General features: G+C 41.8%; 1 protein-coding gene across 2 annotated transcripts in view; it reads left to right on the top strand.

Annotated features, from left to right (window-relative positions):
- Positions 1-22473, top strand: part of grik1b (glutamate receptor, ionotropic, kainate 1b) — a 39641-nt gene extending 17168 nt beyond the window's left edge. Inside the window, exons 3-17 of one of the 2 annotated variants that reach the window (XM_012830918.2) lie at positions 413-670; positions 2887-3068; positions 6157-6210; positions 6599-6772; positions 7092-7235; positions 13669-13776; positions 14133-14177; positions 15182-15295; positions 15381-15584; positions 16028-16251; positions 16920-17038; positions 17336-17553; positions 18613-18838; positions 19310-19560; positions 21947-22473. In XM_012830918.2, coding sequence (XP_012686372.2) covers positions 413-670; positions 2887-3068; positions 6157-6210; positions 6599-6772; positions 7092-7235; positions 13669-13776; positions 14133-14177; positions 15182-15295; positions 15381-15584; positions 16028-16251; positions 16920-17038; positions 17336-17553; positions 18613-18838; positions 19310-19560; positions 21947-22099 — 2474 coding nt within the window. In that variant the 3' untranslated portion in view covers positions 22100-22473. The remainder of the gene's footprint in view (positions 1-412; positions 671-2886; positions 3069-6156; positions 6211-6598; positions 6773-7091; positions 7236-13668; positions 13777-14132; positions 14178-15181; positions 15296-15380; positions 15585-16027; positions 16252-16919; positions 17039-17335; positions 17554-18612; positions 18839-19309; positions 19561-21946) is intronic. The other variant, XM_031573028.1, reaches the window with a different exon arrangement.
- The last annotated feature ends 3766 nt before the right edge of the window (positions 22474-26239 follow it).

Genomic DNA, 26239 nt, shown 5'->3' with positions numbered 1-26239 from the left:
AAATCAAGTCTGTGTAAGTCTTGGAATGAGGTAGGCTAGTAACAAATGTAATTGAATGCAGGCTTTTTTAATGAAGTGACCTGCCTTGTTCACACTCTTTTAATGAAGAGCCTGTAGGATGCCTTGGCCATTTATCTCTTAGTTATCGGCTCATTTTTCAACACTAAGAATAGGGGGGACCTTAGGGGATGTCACTGATGGATTTGGTGTCTCTTATCCTTTATGCTTTACGTTCCTATCTCTGTCCACCCTTTGTTTGGCCTCTATACCTCCCTGTATTCTCTCTGTTCCCCATCCTCTAATTTCCTTTCATTGTTCTCTCCCTATTACCCGCCTTTTGTTCTCTTTTCCTCCATCCCTCTTTTTTTTCTTGCGTTCTGTTCTTTCCTGCACCCCCCCATCTCTTCCCCAGCCTGTGATCAGCTGGCCCTGGGTGTGGCGGCCGTATTCGGCCCGTCTCACAGCTCCTCGGTCAGCGCCGTCCAGTCCATCTGCAACGCACTGGAGGTGCCCCACATCCAGACCCGCTGGAAGCACCCGTCCGTGGACAACAAGGACAGCTTCTACATCAACCTCTACCCGGACTACGCCTCGATCAGCCGGGCGGTGCTGGACATCGTGCAGTTCTACAAATGGAAGGCGGTCACCGTCGTCTACGAGGATGCAACTGGTGGGTTGAAGGAGGCAAACAAGAGAGTGTAGCATGTAGAGAGTCGATGTGAGCCTGTATATGTAGGGTTTGGATTTCCAGTGTAGAAGGTATGTTAATGTAAAGTATTCAGCAGATGCTTTTATCCAAAGCAACATATAGACAACCTGCAGCGATTGGGAATCGAACTTAGATATGCTGCTTGTTAAGTGGTGATGCTAAGCACTGAATCACTGCACAGCATGCATCACTGCACAGCATGATGCAAGTCAGTGTGAGCCTGTATCTATTGGGATTGTTTTGTTAGTGTAGAATGTAGGTGGTCAATGTGAGCCGGTATTTGTTGGGATTGGTTTTCCAAACAGATTAGATGTCCTTAGGGGAGATAACAGTACTGGATGTATGGACATGGGAGTGTGACCCCATATCTTTGTTGTATCTACGGCTTGACTCACAATCTCTTTAAGATACCTGCAAAAACTTAGAAATTACCATAAAGTGTACAGGTGTAATATCTTTTCTGTGTGAGATGGTGTGCTCTGTCTGTGTGTTGCCACGACTTTGGTGATTACAGTGGAACAGGGCTCCCACGTTCATGGACATCCCGGAAATGTTGTGGAATTATAAAATCCCATTTTGCAGGCCTGGAAAAGTCATGAAATTCAGCAAATTCTTTGAAAGTTTTGGAAAGGTCATGCGATTACATTTTCGTCATATGTAGGTCTAATAAAATGAATTATGTTATTGTACTTCCATGGATAATGTTGGTCAAATTTCTGCAGTGTGAAACAGCTTCCACTTGAATTGACGTACCCTAACTAGCCAATTAGAAAAGGAATGTAAAAAGTTGTTGTTTCATTTTCTTCCTATAATTAGGCTCAGCCTGTGGCGTAAAGTATGCCATTTTGTGTAGTAGTATGTTGTGAAAGGTCATGAAAAGTTTTGTAATGCTGTCGATGGAAACGGGTGGGAACCCTGAATAGAATATTGCGCTGCTGCGCTCACTCTTGGAATTGGCGCCATGTTTTTATTGGCTTTGATAAAAGGGCACATTTATCATTGCTTGTGTGCCATAAGCATCGATCTTGCAAATGTGTTGTGTGCTTCAGATTTGTTGTTTATCGACTAATGCGAGCTGGCACAGGTTGTGCATCATAATTTATCATAGCTCTGGCACCATGGGATCCTTTATGGGGCTTTTCCCTGGATTATCAAATGTCACTGCTGAGAGTGAGCTTAGCTCAGGCTCATGACCAGCATGCCTTATGTATGTATGCCTCTCATGAGAACTCATAGAAGGTTTCCTAAATAACCCACAATTAAAACATATTTGGTACTCTGTGTTGGTGATTGTGTGAAGGTTAGAGAAATTAGTATATCTCTCGTCAGTACTGTTAGATAGAATAGTACACAATTAGGCTTCATTATACGATGAACAGGCCTGCCTGATTTAATCTTTTTTTTTTCTATAATTATAACTTTATAATTGCCAAGTGAAAGATAATTCTGATATACGTATAGGCACACAAACATGTTAAATTGTAAAAAAAAAAAAAAAAGTCTCAAAATGTCACAGAGTCATTGAAACATGGAGCATTTATTCATTTATTCTGGTATTTAATTCCAAGAGAATATTTCATAACAAATTTGTCATCGTTAAGTGACTGCTAGCTTCGCCTTCCCAGCAAGGAAGAGGTCAGCGCCACGATGCCAAAAGTCTTCTAGAACCTCACAGTTAATGAGGCTCCCGCTCTGCTTGTACAGATTTATCCCGCTGTTTGACAGCTTTAGTATTGATGCATGTGGACAATATTCATTTTTATTAACTCTCACATAAACAGATCTTCACATTGTTTCATACAACCTTGATTATTTATTTGTATATTTAAAAGTCATAAACAATAACACCAATAATAGAGCAGGGTGGATTATAAATTGATGGAAGCAAAAGGGAGCGAAGCAGGGAGGGGGATTTGTGATTATGTTCTGTGAGAATGTTCTTGGAATGAGAATGGCTTCTGCACTTGTAGTACTGGTGCTGTCTGCCCACATGTTTCACAAATGATGTCTACAATTTAAGTAACACTCGAGTGCATTTCAATCGCACAGCCATACAATAATCTGGCGCTGAAACTTGATTCGCATATAATCTCAAATCTCTACTCGATGTTCAAGTGTCATTGAAAGAAGATCAGCTCTTTCTCTTCCGCTAACCTAGTCATTTACTCTCTCTCAAGGGTTGATTCGCCTGCAAGAGCTGATCAAAGCCCCGTCCAGATACAGCATCAAGATCAAAATCCGGCAGCTCCCAGGTGGAAATAAGGACGCGCGTCCGTTACTGAAGGAGATGAAGAAAGGGAAGGAGTTTTACGTAATCTTCGACTGCTCTTATCAAACATCTGCATATGTCCTGAAGCAGGTAATGCACCTTCTTCGCACTGCGGCGGATCTTAAACAGATTGGTTGAGAACTGTTTTAGTTTGTGTTTTCAAAGGGGCGTGTGGGCTTCTGTAGTGAAAATTAAAAAAAAAATTGCTTTAGGCTTGATCAAGTCCCAGAACTGTGAAAGTCAGATAGTTTGGGCAGAGGTCATGCTGTTTTATCTCTCCAGGCATGTTTTAAAAGGAGTAACTACTTGACAGAGACATTTGATGATAAATTAACTTTTAACACATTTCCTAAAAAAGGTCACTTGTCGAGAAAGGGTATGATTTTAACAGCCACTACATACATTCTTTTAAAAGATTAAGAGTCTTTAAATATTTAAGAAGCAATTATATTCCAGACAGGGAATTCGTTATCACTGATGTTATTTTCCCAAATGCCACCAAATAATCATCTGGTCATATTTCTGTCACTGGTTAATTGGTTCCTTGAGAATATGTTCCAAACCCCACCTATGATAGTGTGTTGCACTTTAGTGAAGTGCACTTTATATTGTTTCACCCTCAGGGTCAGTTTTCATGTAGAGGGTATCTGGATTAATATACTTAATTTCCTGCAGAACTCCAGTGCCCTGTGTGGATGAAAAGACACACCACACGCTTTGATCTTGCAGCAGATTACAGCACACAAACAGAGAAACCAGCAGGAGGTTTAAAAGGCTAATGACACGCTGTTGGAAGACTCTGAGCCACGGCCAAGCTGTGCTGTGAGGCAGCAACAAGCTTTCCTTTAGTACCGTTAATGCAGAACAAAATGCACTTCAGGCAATACCTAGGCCAGCCGCTGAGGCAATATGTGTGTCTGTCTGAACTGAACTGGGCTATATTGGACCTTGTATACTACATGACTATATGACTGTATGTGACTGCATGTAGCCATTAGTCAGACTAATGTGTTGTGGCAGTGCTGAATCTCATAAGAAAGACATTTCTTATGTCATCTATGCCAAGAACCTCTACTGACAAGACTGTTGAATTGTATATATGAAAAAGTCCAAACATATGTTATTACTCAACAAAATACAATATGTTACTTAGTGGTGGGGGAAAAAATCGATTCTGTTCAGTATCGCGATATTTTGCGCACGCAATTATATCGATACAGTAGCGCAAAGTATTGCAATATTTAATTATATAATTATGTGTTTTACTTTTGGGGTTTCTCCATTGTTTTTCTCAGAGTTTACTCTGATAATATTACATTTGCATATTACATCCACAAGGTGGCGCTTGTTGCGGTGCTTCGTTGTCGTGCATTCAACAGCAAATTGAAATGAAAATGGCTTCACTATCACAACCGGTTGTACACGGTTTGTATCAATGTAATGTTAGGGAATGAGGGGTGAGAAGCATACCTTTTAGCTTCGTTTGAAGCGTACCTTTTAGCTCCGGCATTGGTCTCCCATTATTGATCACTTTACGTTTTGTTTGAAAGTCCAGTTTTGAGAAATGATTAAGCTTAGCTATAGAATCTTCCATTTTCGCGGTCAAGGTCAAATATAAGTGTAGAAGAAAAGCAACGGCAGAACAAGCATAAACCCGACCGTTGGGCTCTCGATGGGATTCATTGAAGCAGAGGTACTGTTTGCCTCCCCTCTGTGTCTTTTCACTGTGGTTTTATGCCAGATCAGCAAGACTAAATAGGTTATACGCATGCGCTCAACCAAGTTTGTGAGGGATTGAGCGATCTGAGATGAGGCACAGCTCGTCGCTGCCTCACCGTCTCAATGTCTCCTTTCTGTTTGAACAGAACATGCGCAAATTCAATGATTTGATTATATCAAATGCTCAAAATGATTGGAATCATGCAGATATTACATTTATAGCACAGATCAGTAGAGAAATATTAATTTATTTTATCATATTTTTTATTTTATTTTTACTTTCACTCTGCCTCCCCTGACCGCACGTCCGTGGTGCACTTTGTTGTGGATAATTAAAGCCTATTTTGCTACATTTTTGTAGTCCTGGTAATCTTTTGTTTGGAATGTTGGTAAGGCTATTAAGAGGACAATGGTTTTGGGCTTTAATGAATGTTTGTTTATTAATTACTTATTTTTCAACAAATAACTCATTTATAATTACAAAGAGGGAAATTCTGAACTTTTTATCGCAACTTTCATTCGCTCCCGCAATTTCATCAACAAACACCTAAAAAACACAGCAACTTTCATCATAACATTTTGAAAAAGCTCCTGCGAAATCAGGATTTTTAGTTTTTGCACTTGTTTTTAATGTGTAGAAGATAATGTTGTACACAGAATTAAATGTGACATTTGAAGTGAGTTGAGCAGTCTTATTTTCCTCATTTTTTGTAATGCCTTCTGAATAATATGGGGGACATGAATCGCAATATATCGCAGAATTGAATCGCAATACTTGCTGTATCGCAATATGTTAAGAATCGCAATAATATTGAATCGTGGCCCAAATATCTCAATACTATCGAATCGTCACATATTTGCCAATTCCCACCCCTAATGTTACTGCTGTGAAGAGTTCACAGGTGTAGATATATCGGCTCTGTCCTCACGCAGGGGTACCAAAATAATGTAGGTACATTAGCTCTGTGGCTGTATGCCAAATAAATGGCGGTGCAATTGTGCATTAATGCTAATGCTTCCATCACGAGGGCCACGAATATAATGTTGATACTATCCTGAACACCAATAAAATGCTGGTGATCTCAGCTGATTGGATCAACTATTCAACACAACACCAGATAAATTAAGTTCAACACATAGAGATGTGTACAACGTGTAATGTTACCATAGTGATAAAAAAAAAAGATCAGTCCCAAATCAGTCTCACAAATCAGTCTCATCAGTCTCATACAATATACTAAACTGTCAATTTGGAACTCTGATTAATAAGTACATACTAATAACTACAGCCAAAAAGACTGTATCAATAGCTAATTAAGGTTGAACGTCTTTGGGGTTCTAAACAATAGAGGTTAGCAGCATTCACCCTTGTGCAACATTAAATAGACCAGCATATATAATCACAAGCAGAGAGAGAGAGAGAGAGATTAAATCAGTGCATGTCGTCTCTTTCTGACAGCTGCTTTCCATGGGGATGATGACGGAGTACTACCACTTCTTCTTTACCACTCTGGTAGGTTGTATAGATTATCAGCGGGTGGAATGCCCTTTGAAGGTGTCATTTGTCATCTGACTGTGAGGAAACGTACTGTCTTGATATAAAATAAACCCATTATAAACCCATGGCACAAATATGTAGCCACAGTGTTTTTTTTTTGCTTGGGTTATATTTAGCTGCTTTGTCATTTCTGTCACCTGTATAGGATATATCATATTTAATCGGTTCTTACATGGTAAATATGTATGTAAGTATGTAAGTATGTATGTATGTATGTAGTATGTATACATTTACAGTGAGCCCCTGTTTCAGACAATACAGTGGTCATCCCTGGTTGGATTGACCCAGGCATCATAGCCTGACCTCTAACAGTCTGTGTCTCTGCCTCATCTGTCCCCTGCAGGACCTCTTTGCTCTAGACCTGGAGCCGTACCGCTACAGTGGTGTCAACATGACGGGCTTCCGTCTCCTCAACATAGACAACCCCTCGGTGGCTGCCGTGGTGGACAAGTGGTCCATGGAGCGCCTGCAGGCCCCGCCCAAACCTGAGACGGGGCAGCTGGACGGCATGATGACGGTGAGGAGCCTCTGGGACTCGGCCAAGCCACCGGAGTCACAGAGAGACACCCACCAGACACAAACAAAACCATATTCGCATCATGTAGTTTGAGACTGCGCAGACAAGCTAGGACTACCAGAATGAAGAAAAAACTGAACCTCAGTGGGCATTTGCATTTATTGTTATTTTGTAGACATATAGATGGTGAGATAGATAGATAGAGAGAGAGAGAGAGAGAGATACATACATACATACATACATACATACATACATACATTTGTACAGACATACGACTGTACATCAGTTATTGGCGCTGAGTTGTGTTCTATGTGTGCAGACAGAGGCAGCCCTTATGTATGATGCTGTTTACATGGTGGCTGCGGCATCCCAGCGAGCCTCCCAGATCACCGTCAGCTCCCTGCAGTGCCACCGGCACAAGCCCTGGCGCTTTGGCTCGCGATTCATCAACATGTTCAAAGAGGTACAGTAACCGCAGCCTCCTCCATATTAAAAACGTCATCCTTACATCTGATTCAGTTTGTGGAGAACAATCCTTATAGGCACAGACTAGAGCAATGGAAATCTTCCTCAGATTTAATCATTGAGGTACTGTTGGTGGAGATTTTAATAACCAGCTCTGGTTTGTTTGTTTGGTGTATATGCACATAGGACTCACACCATTCAAACGTGGCATTTCTGTTTGCTTTGACCGACGGCAAATAATGTGCACTTCAATTTGTGGGGTGACATTTTGTTTTCCTTCTTCGGAAGTCAGTTATGTGCCTAGCTTCTCCTGTCATGTAGTCTTTGGACATAATCACTAACAATGTGCATTACTTGCCCAACTAAAGTAGCAGTTTTCAAATCTTTCGTGATTTGGAGTATATGTGGGACCTGTGAATGTCACAGTCATCCGTCAAAACACAAATGTCTATTCAAAGACTTGGAAAAAGCTCACATACAATAGAGATTTGTCAAAAGTCGTCTCAAAATGTCTAAAATCATGATAATGTTTGTGTGAAGAGTGCAGTGCAAGTTGTACACTGTCATGTTTGTATTTCTCATAAGATGACTTGGCCAAGGTTACTATTTTCAATTTTATCATTTTTTCTAAGTTCACATTTGACACAGTGAAGTTATTGATCACCTGAAGAATGTTATCTCAACAGTTAGAGCAGCCCTACTGGATAATCAATATCTCAATCATATTCTCATAGTTCTCACAGAACCTCTGCATCTGGGATGCATGCTTATGAGGTCTGAGTATTGTGTTGAGCTGTTATCATTGATTCAGGTAACTAAGCATTTAAAAATAGGGCACACAGCATTTCCACAATACATGACACGATGGAAGTCCATTAAAGAAAACACTCACACACACACACTGAGAGAGAGAGAGAGAGAGAGAGAGAGAGAGAGAAACACAAAGACACATGCATACACACACACACATTGGAAATCAACATCAGACAGGAGAGTGATTTTAGCCGATGCGTAATTACTTCCGTTTAATTATTAAAAGCTGCTGATGGTTGTGACTGGATGTTTTAATTAGTGAGCAAGAGCCCTTTCTCGCATTCAGCTAATTAAACACAAATAGTGAGAGTGGACCTTTGAAATTAACGAGCCACAAAAACACACAGAAAGGCCAGAGATGGACATTGAGAGAAGGAATAACATCATGGCATCATCATTATGAAGGTTATGGGGCGCGTGAGGTATTGCACATGATAAACATTCACCAAGGCCAAAAATCCGGTTGTATTGGGACAGCGCTCGTCGAAAAGTGAATTTCAGAGTTACAAAGTAGGGACATTATGTGGTAGGAATTGTTTGAGTAGGTTTGTTGATAGTACACTAAAACAGAGATGTGTTAGGCAACCACATCGTAAATACTTCACAGAGAGAACAGAGGGAGATATCAATGTAGGGATACCCTCCCTACAGATTTAGACAGAAAAGTAAACAAAGTGTGGATGACAGACAGAATCAGAGCAATGGGACCCCTTATGGGGCTCTGTTACAGCAGAGAACATTGGTGAAGTTTGAGGCAGCCGAAAAACTCACGCTATTTGTTACATTGTTGGATTGACGCTTTCAGATCAGCCAAGACAGCCCTGTGTTATTAAGACCCTCTGCTGTATTTGTTGTTGTTTTTTATCTCAGTGTGTTGTGAACTCATTTTCCTGGACTTCTTCTGATGGTGTGTATGGCAAAGATATCACCAGTGTGCCAGGGTGCGGCAGCACGTCACACACATCTGTCAAATCTTCTTCTCAGCCAGCACCACCGGGAACCTTCTGTGTCAGAAATGCAGTTCTTAGTGTTTCACTGTGTGGATATTTAGACTGTGGCTAACACAACGTAAAAAGAACAGATATTTGGCCCTAATTTTAATGAAGGGCAATGCGACCTAAAGCTATTTTAATAATTAAAAATAATTTTGCTAATATCATAACATGCGCAAGATTCTAAGCGCAAACATGGATGGGTCAGACGTTGGAGTTCTATGTATAAATAAGTTCATTCAAAGCGACACCTTTTTCTGTGAAACTTCCTTCATTGCCACATCCACTAATTACTCAAACCATTTACCATTAGACCTGATTGCGCCCTGCTTTGTGTCAAGGAAATAGACAAATATACTGTAGGTATCCCCGTCTATTCTCACTGTTTACTGATGTGCGAAGCCCGTTTGCGGTGCTCGTCACCCTATGAAATTGGGGCCCAAAATGTCTGCCATTGTTCTTTATCTAAAGAGCAAGTGATCCTTCAGCGAGAGACATACACCGAACACCACTCAATTTAACCATAATGTAATCTGTGTGACATTTACAGGAATGTCTTGGCAGCGAAAGGTAACATTTTTAACTGCTCTGAAGGGTCCGCTGGGTGTGCAATGCGAGAGCCCGAAAGCAGATGCTGGATAATTTGCGCTTGCGGTGCCCTGCATGTGCTGACTCCCATCGGACGGTTGGAGTTTGGAGGGACAGGATTGAGTGGGGATTTGCCTTGGTAATGTAATGATGAGTGGAGTAAATCTCCCAGAAAGGCCATGCAGTCCCCGAGCAGGATGTGGGGGTGGGGGGCATGTTAAACCCCCTCATCAAGGTAGCATCAGTGCCGTGTGACCCCCCCCCCCCCCCACATACAGGACTGACATGGCCCTCTCAGTCACAGGAGGGTCACCGGCCGAACTGGCACCAATCTGGCCCAGACTTGGGGGCCCCCAAGAGTCAGCTTCTGCCTGGAATAGCAGTCAAGCCCCCGCCGAGCAGAGCTTTAGTGTCTATCACCGGCTAAACCCTTTTCATTGTGCTCGCCCTAATCTTAAAAAGGCCTTGCGGAAGCTCACTCATATTGGAAAGAGCGAGAAATTGGAGGACGTTTCTCTTGGAGTAGAACAAAATATCCTCAGGTGTGGAGCGCCTCATTTGTCCTGTGTTTGATGTTGTATCAATAAAGCTATTGAAAGTTACTGAGGTGCTTCTTTTTCCCTTTTATATGCCTTTAAATTTCACAGATGTGTCATTTTAATATGCGTATTTGGTGTGAATATGTTGGAAGCAGAGGGCCATTACATGATTGCTCACGTATCCGTAGCGCCTCTGGCTAAAGCAGAGATTACTGATGTTTGTAAAAGCCTTTTTATTCATTATGTCCTGAAGGGGGATTTAAAATTCAGAAGGATGAAACCCTGGAATACCTAAAAGGAAAGCTTCTTCAATTACCCCTGCAGGAGGAAAAACATTTTTTTTTCACTGGGAAATAGCTCTTCATAAAGCCCATAAGACTCAGTATCACCTCCCACTGCCAAAGGGATCATTAACAGAAAATGGTGAAACTAATGGAAGCATAGTGTTCAGGGAACATGTCATGTTCTGTTGTGCTCTGGAGTCACAAGTAAACACACATTCACAGGTAAACGGACAGACTGCTTGTTCTATAGAGCTTTGCCAGTTACAGATTTTCTCTCAGTAATTTAGGCGACACCCACGTTTTATGAGGTGTTGAGGGATTTGGTGTTGTTGTTACACCTTCCCTTGAGTCTTCATAGTGTTGTCATTAATTATTTATTCTTAAGCAGCAAAAAATTGCTATGCCTATTTGTCAGTACACTTGTAGGTACATTGGTTTTCTCCTCATGCAGGGGTAGCAAAACAATGTCAGAACAGTGGTACCATCGTCACACAGACGGCACCAAATGAATTTAAGGACATTAGCTCTGTGGACTGGTGCCAGATACTTGTAGGTGCAGTTGTGCATAAATGCTAATACTTTCCTCATGAGGGCCACCAAGGTAATGTTGGTACTAGCCTGACACCAGCACCAATAAAGTGTTGGTGATCTCATCCAATTGGATAGGCATTACATTACATTTACATTAAGCAGACGCTTTTATCCAAAGCGACGTACAAAGGAGAGAACAATCAAGCTACGAGCAATAGAGACCTAGTGTAACTACTTCTTTACATTAGACCTAGTGTAAATACTACTTTACATTAGAAATAAAAAAAGTGCAGGAATGTAACTACTGAAAGTGTGAGTTAAGGTCTAGTTAGAGGAGATAGCATTAGAGGAAGGATAAGGAGAGGACGTGCAAGTTAGGAAAGGAGGTGCTCTCTGAAGAGTTGGGTCTTCAAGAGCTTCTTAAAGGTAGAGAGGGACGCTCCTGCTCTGGTAGTGCCAGGCAGCCCGTTCCACCAACGCGGAACCACGAATGATAGGCATCAACTATTCAACACAACAGCAGATCAAAGTGTAATGTCTACCATAGTGGTCAAATAAAAGATCAGTCCCAAATCAGTCTCATATACCAGTGTCGTCAGTCTCATTAAAAATGCCAAATTCTCAATTTAAAACAAATTATTAATTAACTTAATAACTACAACCAAATGTACTCTATCAGTTGATAGTAAAGGTTGAATGTCAATGGAGTTCTGAATAGTACAGGTCGGCAGCATTCACTCTTGCGCAACCTTAAATGGACCAGCACATATAATTAAAAGCATTTATTTACAAAATGATCAAAAGTAAAACACAGAATATGTAATCTAACTAGATGTACCTAACTTATGGGTTAAAGGGGAGTGTGTGTGTGTGTGTGTGTGTGTGTGTGTGTGTGTGTGTGTGTGTGTGTGTGTGTGTGTGTGTGTGTGTGTGTGTGTGAGCAGAAAGACTGTGGGTATGTTTGTTTGTTCTGCCTTCATATGTTCCGCATGCTCGTATGCACAGGTGTGAACACGGGTGGAAAGTCAGACACAAAGCAGTATTTGAGGCGAGAGCTTCAAGTTTCCTCTCTGTGTGTGTGGCTATGTTTAAGGCCAATTCAAAGTATGTGTCTGTGTTCCGAGTAGGATAATGGTGCAAGGTTAGGGAAGAGGATAATTGGTTTGCATGCAAGACCCTGCGTCTGTGTGAGGCATACCTAATCTCAACCTGTGTATGGTGTGGTGAAGCTACCAAAATAACCTAACCATGAACAAATACTCAACAATTCAGTTTCATGAACAAACCAAATCAGTATGTGAACATTGACATAAGTTAAGAAGTTTAATGATTAGCCATGTAAACAATTATTCTATGCAAGCTAGATGTGCCAGATGTCACCAGTCCATGGAAGAAAAACAGGTTCTTTGGGGTGCTGCTTTGTTAGTTGACAATTCTAATGTTCATGCTGAGCCAGTCTGGAGAGAGTTTCTGGTTCCGATCGCTCCCTTCTGATCGTTCCCTTGTTCTTGCAGGTCGTCTCTAACTGGCTTTGTTGTTCCTCTTGCTTGTAAGGTTAGCTAGTAGACTTCCTGTTACAGCTACTTGTGCTAAATACACTTGTATACTCGCAGTTAGTGGTGTGTACTTAGCTAACAAGGAATCTTATGCAGGCCCTCGCATCGCTGCCATAAGAGTTTGGTGCGGGAGGAAGGGCTCAGTGAAGGTGGTCTTCAGGGAGGTGACAGTAAAAGAGGGCTAAGAGAATGAGAGAGTAAGAACAAAGGAGAACTGGGGTTTTGTTCAGTGGCGTTGCTCAGGTTAGAAATACAGCTACAAGAAGGGATTTGAGGAGAGGTGTAATGGCTTACATTTCATAGTAAAAGTCACACAATAAAAACATGAATCTGTCCCAGTTGTACCTATACACTGCTTGTAACTAATGCAGGATTTCAGGGTTAGCATGGCTGTCTTACAGTTTTTCTTTAAATGCACTCCAAAGACACTCTCTACGAGTGTCAGACAGGATGAACTTCCCCTGCCAAGAGTAATACAGTTTGGCTGATTCTCTTTAACTTAAGAGCACCTCATTATTCCAAGCCATAAATTCTTAGAGGCAAAAGAGGGTCATTGACACCACCTCTTTCAGATTATGTGTCCCTGTGATATGGTTGGCTCACTCCATCTCCACCAGTGCACAATTATTCATCCCACTTTCTCTCAGTTTTTAGAGATTTTCACGGTGAAAACAAAATGAGATTCTGGAGCCAAATGCACACTCTTCTTTAAGGTTCATGGGGAATTATTCTGCTTGATTGCACAATGTAGAAGCAACAGTGTGGATGCAAATTATTTTGTGGAAATCTGTCTAATATGGCATCATACTGTGTGTGTGTGTGTGTGTGTGTGTGTGTGTGTGTGTGTGTGTGTGTGTGTGTGTGTGCGTGCGTGCGTGCGTGTGTGTGTGGGTGGGTGTGTCAGTGTGTGTGTGTGTGTGTGTGTGTGTGTGTGTGTGTGTGTGTGTATGTGTGTGCACGTGTGTGTGTGCGTGTGTAGGTGGCTGTGTCAGTGTGTGCATTCTCATTGATTGTGTCTTCATGACAGGACCCTGGCATATTCCTACACTACCAGATCAAGCATGACACAACTTTAGCAAACTTTTACAAACAGAGTTGTTTTTTCTCTGCCTCCTTCCCTCCTTCTAGGTGCAGTGGAGTGGATTAACGGGACAAATCATAATAAACAAGACAGATGGCTTGAGGAAAGATTTTGACCTGGATTTCATCAGCCTGAAGGAGGATGGCATGGAGAAGGTGAGTTCAATTTCCAGCAGCTTTGCCAACTCTCACTGAGGCCGACATGTCTTAGGTCTTACAACCACCATTCAGAGAGTTGTGAAGATGGACTGTGCGTGGTTTTGAAGTAATTGTGAGGAACCCCAACAGACACCATTGGTTCTGTGTGTGGTTTTAAAGTAGTTGTGAGGAACCCCAATAGACACAATTGGTTCTTTTTTAGCTGATTCTCAGTTTCAGTTCATCTGTTTTGAAATCAATAAGACTCCAGATAATGATTTGTGTGGTTTCTTGTCTTAAAACAGTGTTCTTAAAAATTGTAATGTGATGCATGTCTTTTTTTTTTCTTCAAAATATTTCTTTCTCGCCAAAAGACGATTATAGAAGGCACTAGCCGACTGAATAAAATCTGGAAGAAGGTTTGTATTACATAGGCCCTGGTACCATTGTGGTTTGGTGTTTCCAACTCCTCACTGCCCAACAATATCACCTCCCTCCTTCCAAACAACACCCTGACCTGCCCCTCTGTCTTTTTACGCCTGCACTGCATTGAACAGAAGTTCTCTTTAACTGCTGTTTAGTCAGCAGATTACCGGAGAGTGACGGCTCGAACAGTTGCCCTCGACGTAGCCGCCCCCCGCCTAATAAAACATAGGTTTATTGCCATGTTAATAAGCAGTCGCGAAACAGTGTAAGCATATAATCTCCCTCTCTCTCTCTCCCTCTCCCGGCTTGGGCAATGGTGTAATGACGGCCGTGGCTAAGCAAAGGCGACGTGCCGTAGCAAATGACACTCTTCCCTCTTCCTTCTTCCTGTCAAAGAGAAGCACTCGTGCTGACAGTGTCATATGGGCAATTACGGGGGTTCATTTCGCTCTCCTCCCTCGCTGGCTGTCTGCGTGCACAGCCGCCTGTCACCCAGAGGAATCTCCTGTGTGTGAGTGAGCGGAGTTCATTATGGGGCCACTCCGCGTGAACATCACAGCTCGTCATGACGGGAGTTAAATAAAGGACAGAATAGATCATGTCTGTAACAGACAAAATAAGCCGTCATTGCATAAGAGCTCAATGCATTCATGTCAGCAGTTCGGTAATCGCTTGAAATTCATACAGTGGAAAGGAAAGCTTCCTGATTTATTTTCTGGAATGTGCTCGAGTTTTTTTCCCACTTTGATGTAGTGTGATAATAAAGATTCATTGTGCATACAATAGATTGCATCATCCCTCTTTTCCTGAACTCCAACACAACTCCGTGTCTGGTTATCATTTAATTACTTATTTCGTTTGTGTTTGAGTCTTATTATAACAATTTGTCAAACAAACTGAATCTGACAATATACCCATTTTTTTCATTAAATTAATGTCAGAGAGTATTTTTTTATAATAAAAGTTTTTATAACTTTGTTTGATCACATTTTCACAGATTGGTGTATGGAACTCCAATACTGGCCTTAATTTGACTGACAGCAACAAAGACAAGTCATCAAATGTCACAGACTCAATGACAAATCGGACACTCGTAGTCACAACAATTCTGGTAAGATGTAATGATTGCAAATTAGTTCTCTAAGATTAAGGTGTGATATTAAATGATACAATGAAATTGCCTTTTAATTACACAGGAAAATCCCTACGTAATGCACAAGAAGTCTGACAAGCCGTTGTATGGAAATGACCGCTTTGAGGGCTACTGTCTGGACCTGTTGAAGGAGTTGTCCAACATTCTGGGTTTCTCCTACGAGGTGAAACTTGTGACCGATGGCAAGTACGGAGCTCAGAATGACAAAGGGGAGTGGAACGGCATGGTACGAGAGCTCATTGACCATGTGAGTACCTGACGCTCTTGTGTGGTCTGAATATTGGCAGTCCAGATGAAATTTGAAGTGATTAGAGAGTCAAAACTGAGATTGAGTTGTATTGTGAGTCTACCAAACGTTCTGAATCCAGTAGGGTGGTGTGCCATTACATTTCTACTCTACGGAAATGGTTATGGGACTATCAGTTAAGTTTTTCATGGCTTAATCTAACAGCTAATAAATTCAATCTAGCTGTGGTCTTTGTTAACCTCAGACAGAACTTCCTCTTTTTCATCACTCAAACCCAAACCACTTTGTCATCATAGTTCACAGAAACTATATTGCTGTAAAATTAGTCATTTGAGGTCTTATGTTTAGCATCTCATCTTCAACAATAATAATTCATTTAGTGCTGGAAGTTACTAAACAAACCTGTTACTTTTTTAACCAAGTCCTGACTTGTTTCATGGCAGGTGGCTGACCTTGCCGTTGCTCCTCTGACCATCACCTATGTGCGGGAAAAAGTCATCGACTTCTCCAAGCCCTTCATGACGCTGGGCATCAGCATCCTCTACCACAAGCCCAACGGCACCAACCCAGGGGTGTTCTCCTTCCTCAACCCCCTGTCCCCCGACATCTGGATGTATGTCCTGCTGGCCTGCCTGGGCGTTAGCTGTGTGCTGTTTGTCATTGCCAGGTAAGGGCCATCCAGGTGGTGTTAATGTTTTTAACACTGACTTCCTAAATATCCTTTTTTTTTCCCCTCTGAGCAAAATGATTTCACTATTTGGGTTTTTCCAAGGGAAAGAGAACAGGTGTAAGCAAATTACGTGTTTATTGTTGTGTAATTATTCTTAGCCTGACAGAGATAAAAGCGTCTGGAAAGTTGATTGAGATATAATTTAATCTCGGCTTGTGTTGCTAAACACTTTGAGGATGTCCAGAGCAGCTGTTGGTGGGAGTCTGCCAGAGGGGAGGGAGCACTAATTGGAGAAAGATGTTTCCTCGGCTGAATTAGATGCAAGAGATGAGCAATTAGACCCCTGAAGTTAAGGGTATAAACAATCCCAGGCAGATCTGCCCATGATGTTCAAATGGGGTGGTGGGTTGTTGAAGGAAAAATCAAATATCACTTTGGCAGCCAACAAGCAGTTGGCCCAGCATGTGCATTGTAGCACCAGCTTCTCCTGTGGAGTCCACACACTGATTTTTTATTATTTTGATAAGTTGCTTCACATGAAGTGCTCTGCTAAATAATGAATCATTAATAAATGACTTCAGATATAGATGTGGTTTGGTGAGTTAATAATAGTGAGATCATTTTGCTCATAGCAGACTTGTGACTTGTGTCCTCTCTGGCTTCAGGTTTACTCCATATGAGTGGTACAACCCTCACCCATGCAACCCAGATTCGGACGTGGTGGAGAACAACTTCACCCTTATAAACAGTGTATGGTTTGGTGTGGGGGCTCTGATGCAGCAAGGTATAGTGAAACCCTCAGTGGATATTAAAAAGGATGTTGTTGTCCCCTGATTTCACCCATTTTGGAGTGACTTATTGTTTGGCTAGAAGTACAGTACTGCTTATCATTTGCCCAAACTAGAAAAACACATCAAAAGCCCCCCTACTGTTACATGAACTTGAGGAATATAATATAATGTGAGATCTGAAGTAAGTGAAGCAATCAAACCAGTCTGAATCTCCCCTTCTGTATCTGGAGCTATATCATAATTGTGCTCCTGTGGTATCTGACCATCTCCTTTTGATGTCATTGTCACAGGATCAGAGCTGATGCCCAAAGCTCTTTCCACCAGGATCGTTGGAGGAATCTGGTGGTTTTTCACGCTGATCATTATCTCCTCCTACACTGCCAACTTAGCTGCTTTCCTCACGGTGGAGAGGATGGACTCGCCCATCGACTCGGCCGACGACTTGGCCAAGCAGACGAAAATCGAGTATGGGGCCGTAAGAGACGGCTCGACCATGACTTTCTTCAAGGTGGGAATCTTTGGACTGACCTTCTGTCTGGTCTAGCATGTCTAGTCACAGTCATTTTGTGCTTTAATGGCAAGAAAACCTTTTATGGGTGATGACTGACATGATACTGATAATTATGGAGGGAACTGGTATGGTATATCCCTTTAACTGAGATATACAGCACAGATAGTGTATGTATTTACATCCTGTAAATATATGCTGTACAGATACATAATTGTGTACGTACATGGCATGACTAAAACACACTACTAGGAGCCTTTACTTTATCATCTTTTAAGCAGAGGTAGATGCCTGATTTCATGGCTATTTTGGTGTGGAAATCCAAGCACCTCCCCACACACACACACACACTTTCTCATAGTATTCATCTCTCTGCTGTGTGGGCTATAGATTGCCTAGCAAGCCTACACAAAGGATTATTTCCAGCCATTCATCTTAAGATATTACAGCCATGCATCAATTGTGCACGTCTACCGCAAGGTCCCCACCACAATGATGGACGGGTGAAATGGAGATAACTCGGTTTAGTGAAGGAGTTGGCGTCTGGCGAGGGGGAGACATCTGCCTGTTTGATGTTTCACCGTCACTGTCCCGTCAAATGAAAATAGGACAAGTTTTATTTTTCCCCCACCTTGGAAACCATGGACGCTGATTACTCTGTGTGTATCTCGACAAGCAGGAGCCATATTGAATGTACTGAGCAAATTGAATCAGTGCTTTGGGAGATTTGCGCACAGCTGTCATTCGTGTTCGCCCTTTGTGTGTGTCTCTGTATGTGTGTCTGTGTGTCTGTGTGTGTCTGTATGTGTGTCTGTGTGTGTGTGTTTGTGTGTGTGTGTCTGTGTGTGTGTCAGTGTGTGTGTGTATGTTAGAGAGAGAGAGAAGAGGGCAGACAGGGATTTGTTCATGGAGCCATAAGCTGCAGCATAAGTGTGATAGGCCCAGCAGTTTCAAACAATGTGTCTCATTCACCATGCGCCTTGTACATGCAATGCCAATCCAGTTACACCTCATCATCCTGTCCCAAATGACCCTCTCTGTCTTTTCCCCCTTGGGTAGAAATCTAAAATCTCCACGTATGAGAAGATGTGGGCGTTCATGAGCAGCAGGAAGAACACTGCGCTGGTGAAGAACAACCGTGAGGGCATCCAGAGGGTGCTCACCACAGACTATGCCCTACTCATGGAGTCCACCAGCATCGAATACATCAGCCAGAGGAACTGCAACCTCACACAGATCGGAGGCCTCATTGACTCCAAGGGCTATGGAGTAGGGACCCCCATAGGTAAGAGGCTTCAGGTTGGGTGTGTGTGTGTGTGTGTGTGTGTGTGTGTGTGCGTGTGTGTGTGTGTGTGTGTGTGTGTGTGTGTGTGTGATACACATTGCCCAACAGTTCCCTGGGATGAGATAACCTAAGAATCTTCCTAAAGGGGAGTGAGGTATTTTGTTCGGTGAATGAAAATTCTACTGAATGATGGATGTCACATCCGTCACATCGGAATATTTCATGTTTTATGTTGCATCAATAATGGAGCTGTCTTTGAATATGTCTTTGAATATTTCAAACCATTCCACTATACTAACTGTATCAAAACCAGATGATCGACACGCTGACAGTAACATGACAGTTGACCTGTCTCCCTGTCAGGGTTGCCTGATTAGACACAACCCCACACAGCCTTACTGTTTAAAAAAGAAAAATGTAAACTTTTTTTTCATTATCCTTCCTTCTTATTTTTGATCTCATCTTCTCCAGGATCCCCGTACCGGGACAAGGTGACCATCGCGATCCTGCAGCTGCAGGAGGAAGGGAAGCTGCACATGATGAAGGAGAAGTGGTGGCGAGGAAACGGCTGCCCCGAGGAGGACAGCAAGGAGGCCAGCGCCTTGGGGGTGGAGAACATCGGCGGCATCTTCATCGTGCTGGCCGCTGGCCTCGTGCTCTCCGTGTTCGTGGCCATTGGGGAGTTCATCTATAAGTCGCGCAAGAACCTAGACATGGAGGAGGTGAGTGTCGGCCAGTGCGAGTGGCACAACAAGTACTGACCCGTGCATGCCGAGAGATGAACACGACCCGTGGAATCGATCGATCGATCGATTGATCGATCACGTTAGGGAACTCTGCCCAGCTTTGGTTTGGGATGGTATCACACACACAGATCAGCTGGTTGCATGTCCAGCAGACAGTTTTGAGGCTTGAGGTTTGAGTGGTGACTGGCGCCTGGACTTGCCACCAAGGAGTTCACCATGTCGTAGATTAGTTCATGTTTGATGTAGTTTCAATTTAGAGTGGAAAGAAAACTTGAAGACATGTTTCTCTTAACACAAATATGATCTTTCCTTTTCTTATTTATGGTGAGACGTCTCACTTTTTAAGACACAGCATGTTGGACGTGACCTGGGCCTTTCCATGTTTTTTATTTCATTTTATTTCCTCCATTTTACATGGAATTCATCTGGATTTTTTCTTTAACCTCAGATTTTATCAAATGACATTGTATTGGTAACCTGTGGTGCATATATGTTCTCAATGGACCTTAAGAAGAAACCATTATTGAATGATTAATAATGTTATGATGATTTATATCCAGGTATGAAGATTCCATGTCAAATCATTTCCATATATCCATTTGATTTATATTCTTTTCAGTGTCCACCACCAGTTGGTCATGAACAGAAAATCATTTTGTTTCATTCAATTTTCCATTGTTGATGAGCATATTTTCTGATTTTATGTAATATGAAAATTATGAAATGCATGTTGAAATTCCGTTCTGTAGCAGTTTTTGCTTAATGACTCTTAAATTGTGTGACAACATTATCGACCTTTGTGTGATTCTTCTGTTTTTATGTCTTCTGGATGAGTTTGTCATGGCCACATTTTTTCTGCATGCTCAACCTATTGTTTCTTTCAAGGACGGATAAGTGATTAAAGCACCCACCTGGATCCTGTTAACAGTAGGACAGACTTTTTGTTTGGATATAAGGCTCAGGTTGTATCACAGGCAACATGAGGTTGTATCACCGACAACATGAGGTTGTATCACCGACAACATGAGGTTGTATCACCGACAACATGAGGTTGTATCACCGACAACATCAGCGCACAATGCATCATCTCTATGCCCTGCACACATTTTGCCATTTCTTATCTTGAAAAACTCAAGTTAATTCTCCATCTCACAGTTAAATGGCTCCTTAAAACAGCACATTGTGTGCTTCAGTTAATGCTCCACTGAATCGCATTGGCTCCACTTCAAAAGATGTATTGCATTTGTCAGAAGTAGAAAAAGTGTGCTTTTTCTCTATCAGTTCTTTAAATCACACTGTGTGATTACTAGATGACTGCCTCAGTGTTTGTTAATTGATGCAGGACCAGTGAAGGAGTTCAGTAGATCAGTCATGCATTCTAAATCCCTTTATTTTTCCTCTTCATTGAGTTTTCATCTGAAAAGGACATAGAGAAAGAGCAATCTCTTTATTCTACGGTGTTTTGATTAAATGTTTAAAGATTTTTTTCATGGGAAAAACTCCAGCAAATAATATTATCATTGTAGAATAATATTAGAAAGATCTTGAAAACAGACAGTTTGTAGTTAAGCTTTCAGAACTGACATACAGACATAGACACACACACACGCACACGCACACGCACACACACACAAATCCCCCTGAGCTAAGATGAAGTGGTGTAAAACCTCTGACATTTGAAATTAATGTGCACTCTGTTTTCTGTCAGTTCTTTTGCATGTTTTACAATTTCCATATAATTATGAGCTTCTGCCCAAGGACAAACCCTCATCAAAGAGACTGGTCTTGAATCCATGAAGGCAAGACAGAAATTATAACATGCAAATCAATATCAGATCTGATGGGGCGATGATTCCTAGAGTGTTTGTAATTTGTAGGTACCTTGAAATTGGCTTGGATCTTGTTCAACAAACAGAAACTTCTAAAATTACAAGAAAATATTAGTTCCACTTAGAAAAAAGCAAGATATTTATTACTGTGTAGGTAAATAAAACATTCAACATTGCCAGTGACTGTTGATATAGTTGTAATAACACTATGCCGTCAGTGTAAATGTATACATTTCTCTTGAGAAAATATATTTTATATGCATTCACTCACACTAAATGAAAATTCATTAAAAGTCAAAATACTGACGTCATCCTAAATATATTGTCTGGTATAGTGCCTTCCATCTGCACTTTTCCATTTGAAAATTACGCAGTGTATAGCAACTAGATTTTTTTTAATGTTTAGTAGTAATCCAAACTGACTGTTGTTGGCTATTGTTCTGTGTGTGCGCATGTTAGGATTTCAGTGTGACTACTGTCGATGGTTGCTATGTGACATGCTCATCACTGAGCCCATTCTGTCTCTTTGGCAGTGTACCTCTTTTAGAGCCGTAATGGAGGAACTGGGTGTGGTGCTCAAGTGTCAAAAACGGCAATTAAAGAAAAAGACCAAGGATGGAGCCGGAGCTCCCAGCTTCCCTTTTTGCCACCCTCGAAGAGTGTTAAGGAAAGACACTGTGGCATAGACCCTGAGCCCTCAGAGCACAGGTACCAAGAACATGTGGCTCATCAGTTTATTTGATATGATACAAAAGTGAGATTACCTGAGATGACATTTTTAATCATTTATGAATTCCTGGTGTGTTTGTATGTGTGTGTATAAGCGTGTGTTTTCTGTGTGCGTGTGTTTGTTATGTCTGAGTGAGTGAGTTGTACTGACATGATGCTGAAGTTATATTTTCTGTTTTCGTTCTCTTTCTATGTTCTTTGGCAATTTGTCAAAACATATACGTCTGGAAATTCAATCTTTCTTCCATTCTGCTTTAAATGGAAACATGTTCCAGTGCTGTAGAGATTTTACTGAATAAATAAATAAAGATTTCTAAAAAAAAAAAAAAAACCTCCTGTCTCAGTACTGAAGCCATGCATCTCGAAAATGTGGTCGTCTTCTTGAGTGCCGTCCTTAACAACCAGTAAACTAATTTGCTTTTTCATCCTCAGTTATAGCTGTGATACTATGAAGTCCTCTGCTGTCACTTGAGGGTTGTCCACACCCGTCATAGAAAACAAAAATAGGAAATGAGGTCATTTGAAGCAAATCGTGTAGGAGCCTTCATTATCTCACATATCACCCACACACTAAATGGATCAGATGGATAACAGCTCTAAAATAATAATAAGAAAAAAAAACAACCAGAGACAGTACACAGCTTAGCAGTGTGTGGTGGAAATGGTGGTGGAAAAAAAAAAACACTACCCACTTCTTTTTTTTCTGTGTGGCCATAAGGGAGTCTTATTTCTAAATAAGCCTGCTTGTGTAGTTCTTAAGCAGTGGCCTGTTTTAAAGTAATCTCCTGTGGAACAGGGAGGAATAAACAGGACTGGGGAGTCTGCTCTTTATCGGAATTTATGATAGGTTTGCTTTTCTCTGTGCTCAGGGAGAGAAAGAGAGGGATCTTTCAAAGTAACTTAAGATCCACAAAATCGGTATTCTCTTCCTTGTGCATTACACAGGAAATCATGCAATGATTATGGGTTACCCCTAGTGGATGTCAGTCCCCATATTAAATAGATTTGTTTTCCTGTATACCAAGACATGTTTTCCTGTTCAATTTATTATATGAGATATGAAGACTTCGATGTTAACATTTAGTTCACCGAAAAGCTTGTTAAATAAGCAGACCTAGCTCTCATCAAGTGAAAATAACCTTTACAGTCAAACTAAATCCAAATCATAAAACCAATTGGCTTGTTTCACTTCCAATTCATTTTACTGAAGAGTGCTTGCTAAATAAAGGAAGATATACTGCCAAATAAACTGTTGGGTGAATGCTAGATTTAGGAATGGAGCCACACGAACTGGACTCACACTGTGCTCACACACAGCTGTTTCACAAACGCATTAATCAGAGGTGCCTGCCACAGGCTTCCCCTCGGTTTCAGGGTGATTTCGATCTGTTTAGCAACAGCTAAGCATCAGCACTTCCACTGAGGGGACAAACACAGGTTATTCATTACCTTTCTAAACAGAGGGAGATATTTATTGACCAGTTGGCAAACATTTGGTTTGTGTGTGAAATTATTGTGACATGCTCATGAAGGTAGGTGACTTAGTTTTAATAAGCTGTTTTAATAAGTCAGAGAACTGTCTCTGCTATCCCAACAATGTAGTCATCTCAGAAGTCAGCTCTGTTACCGGAGCTACCAAGCACCATGCTAGGTGTTTAAACTCAGATGATCACATATGCCCTTATCGCAGTAAGGTGTTTCCGACTGTTTCTATGACGTCTGACATTTCTGAAATAGCTGAGGAATAATATCAGCTAGTCAAGGGCCATACACTTATCAGACAGGAGTCTTGCTCTAAATCCTGTCATATTTGGAAACCCATGTTTACCCTGATGAGAGATTCCCTCATTAGGGTTTCAAGGATAACTGTGTGGGAGTTTTGAGCTGAGCTTCATACTGTTCATCATGGTTAAGATGAGTATATTATGACACTAAGTGATGGGATTCATCCTTAGGGGAAACTAACATGACCATGTACATTTAATAGAGACCTACATAAGTGAAAAGTAGATATATATATCGATGGCTGAAGCATAATTTCTAAACTGAGAGATATTCTTAGGAAATGTAATATCCAGCAGTAAAAAACACAAAGATATTTCATTAAGCTGCAATATCTGCTCAACAAGTGCATTACTATTAAAACCACCAGAGTAAAAAAAAAAAAAAAACATTTTGAATCCAACTATATTGTCACCACTGGCCTAATCTGCCATAAATCACAGATAGAAAATGGGTTCCACATGACTCACTTTAATTATGACCGGCAATTAAAGAGGAGAAAACTCTTTTTCTGGTGCCTTGAGATGGAAAATTGCGATAAATTCTGTTGAATTTTGCATAATTTACACACAGTTCATATTTTTAGGCTGAATCTTTAAGGCTGTGGAAGTGATTTCTTCATACTGTGTCTCCAGGACAAACTGCAGTTTACTGCAGGATATGCAAGAGCCTAGCCCCGGCTTGTGTAGACTGTACATTTTGATTTCATCATTATGAGGCTGTCAATCTGTACTGTCAAACATTACCTGTTTCCCCATCAGTATCTTAGAGAAACCTGTCAAAGCCCTGTTTAACATGCAAATAAAAGTGTCAGCATTCTGATTTATGGATTGGGCAGTACATCTCCCCTCCACCCTCCCCCACTTCCAAGAATTAAAATCAGTCCGTGGAAACTTTCCTCATCATAGTTTGTGTATAGCGTCATCGTTGATTTCCACTTTCAGAGTTCTCTGTGTGTCTCAGTTCAGTTTCTCAGCTGCACTCCTCTGACTTCAGGACCATGGACAGCGGATGTGTCTGTGTGTGACGGTGGTAATGGGCTGATTTAGTCTCCATCTCCGTCTGGCTCAGTTTCCTGCATTTCCTTTGACTCAGAGCCAAGACTGGGTGGTCTGGTGGCGCCTGCGTCCCTATTCGCTGTGCCTCTGCTTCAATACAGCCACCTTCTCTCTCTCTTTCTCTCTCGCTCTCTCTCTCTCTCTCTTTCTCTCTCTCTCTTTCTCTCCCTCTCTCTCTCTCTCTCTCTCTCTCTGTGTGTCTCTTATTGCACTGGGAGATTATGGTATTATGGCTCGCTTCCCCTTAATCCTGTCAATGGGATCCAGCCCCATTCTCTATGCATTGCCCCTATAATCAACTGCACGCTGATGTGCCGGCTGTAATCTGGACGGATAGCATAACAGCCCGTAGTAAGTTTCGCCATGGCTTCAGGCAAAGAGGGGAACAACAAAGAGAGAGAGAGAGGGAGAGACAGATGAATATTCCCTCCTTTCTCTCTCCCACTCGTCACTGTGTGATTCCATGCTTCCTCTGGTCTCTCTGATGCAGCCAGCAGTGTGTGTTCTGCTTTCCTACAGCAGTTGTTTTCCCCTCTATGGAGTCCTTCCCCCCCCCCCCGAGAGCTTAGGATTTGGCGGGGCTGAAGATGCAGCGATACAATCGGAGCCGAGGGGGTGAAATGCTGCCGCATCTTCCGGCTATCTCCGAGTCGCAGGGCAAACACGGCGAGAATGAGATGGGCCGTCCCAGAGGGACTTCATTCTCTGCCCTCAAGAGGGAGGCGTGAAGTCTGAGATAACAGCATTTATCAGGGGTGGGAGAGATGGAGAGAGATGTAATAATGACCATCAGTCTAAAATAGAGTGTGTGTGTGTATGTGTGTGTGTGTGTGTGTGTGTGTGTGAGTGTGCGTGTGCGTGTGCGTGTGCGTGTGCGTGTGCGTGTGTGTGTGCGTGTGTGTGTGTGTGTGTGTGTGAGTGTGTGTGTGTGTGTGTGTGTGTGTGTGTGCACTTCCACGCTACATGACTTCCCTCAAGGTGAAAAGAAAAACTGGTGAAAGGTGAAAAGGAAAAGAGAAGTGGGAAACAAAAACAAAAACAAATCAAAAACAGCAGACTGGGACTGGGAGTAAACTCTCATCCGTCCAATGATATACGGCCCATAACACACAGGCATCACAGCACACGTTCATTGGCTAACTTCTGCTTTCGGGATGAATGGTATACCTTGAAATGAGGTCATTTTTCCAAAAAGGATCCAGGGAGGGATATGTAACTGTCCTAAATCAGGCAGGCAATCACTCCTTTGCAGACTGC

Source organism: Clupea harengus, chromosome 9 (genome assembly GCF_900700415.2).
Source record: "Clupea harengus chromosome 9, Ch_v2.0.2, whole genome shotgun sequence".
Taxonomy (NCBI): Eukaryota; Metazoa; Chordata; class Actinopteri; order Clupeiformes; family Clupeidae; genus Clupea; species Clupea harengus.
This window is presented reverse-complemented; position numbering and strand designations above follow the sequence as displayed.